The sequence below is a fragment of the Anarrhichthys ocellatus genome, unplaced genomic scaffold (genome assembly GCF_004355925.1).
Source record: "Anarrhichthys ocellatus isolate YVR2014 unplaced genomic scaffold, GSC_Weel_1.0 scaffold11, whole genome shotgun sequence".
Taxonomy (NCBI): domain Eukaryota; kingdom Metazoa; phylum Chordata; class Actinopteri; order Perciformes; family Anarhichadidae; genus Anarrhichthys; species Anarrhichthys ocellatus.
In genome coordinates this window covers 12,012,466-12,014,880 of record NW_022280041.1, presented here as the reverse complement: position 1 = coordinate 12,014,880, position 2,415 = coordinate 12,012,466, and the positions used below count along the sequence as shown (strand labels likewise).

The following is a 2,415-nucleotide window of genomic DNA, read 5'->3' as shown; positions in this document are numbered from 1 at the left end:
GGGGGTGTTGGACCCGTAAGGCAGGAGGCAGAGACCCAGAAGTGTAACTGGGACAATGGTGGAACAGGAATAGGGGATTGTGGGTAGAGGACCACACACAGAGCAGCCCTTCCTACCGTCAAGTCACCCTGATCAACATTCCAGGCAGGACCCAGCCCAGAGCAGAGCGTCACACGCATAACAAGTAGGCAGCAGACTGAAGCCTGTTGTTCCATCGCAGCCACAGCTCCTCAGTGACTCAATGGGCCTGAATGCACTTTATCCCAACACTTCTACCTGATTAAAGTCACACATTTTTAAAGTGCACTCTGTAGGTTGGAGCTGTATTTTCACACTATTTATCATTATATTCATTTTCTTATTTTGTAAAGTATTTAACATTCATTCAAATAAAACAATTAAGGTGAATTATCAAAACAGAAGTGCATGTTTTACTGTTTGTTCTAAGTTTAATTTATAGTCACATACTCTTGTGTATGGAACAGGTGTGTGTGGACACGTTTAAGTTTGGAAAGTGTACTTGCATGGAGTCACAAATAATAAGGCTGACCACTCAATTGAATTGAAGAGTTAAATAAAAATGCATTATTTAAACGCCTTAGTTCACTGCGCATGCTCGCCCACTAGACTGAAGATAATCCACTGATTGGCATTTAAAACTTCCCGCCCCCCCATTTCATCAAACTTATTTTGTTTTTGAAGGAGGCCATCATCAGGTCCCATGCTATACTGTGTGTTGGCAGTGTTTAGTGCCTCAATAAATAGTACATTTTAATAAAACTGATTAAAAAAAAAAAAGAACGAACAAACGCCATATTGTGTCTTACGCAGGTGGATCCGGCCTACTGCGCATGTTGGAGACCTTGAATCTCATTTTCTACAGCGCTTAGTTCAATTTCAAATACTGACTTCTTAAAGTATTAAAGATAATATAAAAAAATCACAATTTGAAGTTTCTGCCGCACTTTGGTTATTTCCACTGCCCTGTCTCCAGCAAGTGACGTGACTAAAACACATGTTGGAAGTTTATTGTGCAGAGCTACAGCGACACAACTCACCTGTAAGAGTTGGCTCCGTTCATGTACGTCTGCGCCGCTGACATGGAGGGCGGGTACTGGAGAGCTGACAGGTCGTACCGGTGGAGCTGCTGCGTGTAGCCGAGCGCCTCGCTCTGCATGCCGGCGTACCCCCCGGTGGGGCCCCAGCCGTAGCTGTCCATCCTCGGACTACCACCTTGGCCTTGTGCCGCCGCCAGCAGGCTACCTGCCGACAGCGGATACTTGCCCACCTGAGTGTCCTTCTTGAGCATGGGCTTGGTCTTGCGGCGTGGCTTGTACTTGTAGTCGGGGTAGTCCTTCATGTGGACCGCCCGCAGCCGCTTGGCCTCGTCGATGAAAGGCCGCTTCTCAGCGTCGGTCAGCAGCTTCCACTCGGCTCCCAGCCGCTTGCTGATTTCGGAGTTGTGCATTTTGGGGTTTTCCTGAGCCATCTTGCGCCTCTGTCCCCTAGACCAGACCATAAAGGCGTTCATGGGCCGCTTGACTTTATCCATGGGGTCGACTCCGGGGGCGCATGCCGTTTTGGAGCCCGGGTGAGAGTTGCCATTGCCGCCCATGCCCCCGGTCATGTTGCCGGTGACCGGTGACATTCCCTGGGAGGTCTGGTGAGACTGGGGCTGGCCGGTCGGCTTCAGCTCGTGTTCCATCATGCTGTACATGTTGGGACAGATGTAGCAAAGTTGTCACGACTTACTGAAGAGTTGAAACGCAGTCGCACAGCAGCCTCTTTGTCGCCGTCCACCTGACGACTTGTTGCCAGGTTTCCCTGCAGATTTCACCGGGTGATGCGAATTAACTAATTACTCACGACGAACCGGGGCCACCAAACAACCGCAACGGACGAGCAGTTCTATTTTTCTGTTAAATTAAAAGTTTGTTTGCGTCAGTCATTACTTTGATACTGAAACACGGGGACGGTGTTCACAAAATTCGCTGCTGCCTCTCCTCGGTGCTGTGAAATAGTTCTCTGCGGAAAACCACTTGTTGTCAGTCGGCCAATTCACACACTGAACTCAGCTGCCCGTGCACTGCAAAAGTTGCCCTGTTCTCGTGCAGTGGCCGGGTGCGGACCAATTGGAGGGCGAGGAGCTTCCGCGTGCGTGCGTGCGTGCGTGCGTGCATGCATGCAATTTGCAACTGAAAGGGCTCCGAGGGTGCGCGAGACACTTGTTGATGACGGCGGCGGGGAGAGGGGAGGCATTCCGCGGAGACAAGTATCTCAATATTCAATTAGCCTGTTATCAGTTAGCTGATCAGATTGTTCACGTTTGAATAAGAGCGTTTCATCAAAGTTCTCTGCGAAAAGAGAGTAAAATCACTGCTTCGATTGGGTCTAAACACTACACATGCGCACAGA

At 49.4% G+C, this 2,415-nt stretch overlaps 1 protein-coding gene across 1 annotated transcript in view; it reads right to left on the bottom strand.

The window, feature by feature from the left end:
- sox19b (SRY-box transcription factor 19b) overlaps nucleotides 1–2,087 on the bottom strand; it is a 6,011-nt gene extending 3,924 nt beyond the window's left edge. Inside the window, exon 1 of the mRNA XM_031851480.1 lies at nucleotides 1,059–2,087. Within this exon, the coding sequence (XP_031707340.1) occupies nucleotides 1,059–1,717 (659 nt within the window). The 5' untranslated portion in view covers nucleotides 1,718–2,087. The remainder of the gene's footprint in view (nucleotides 1–1,058) is intronic.
- Nucleotides 2,088–2,415: the final 328 nt, after the last annotated feature.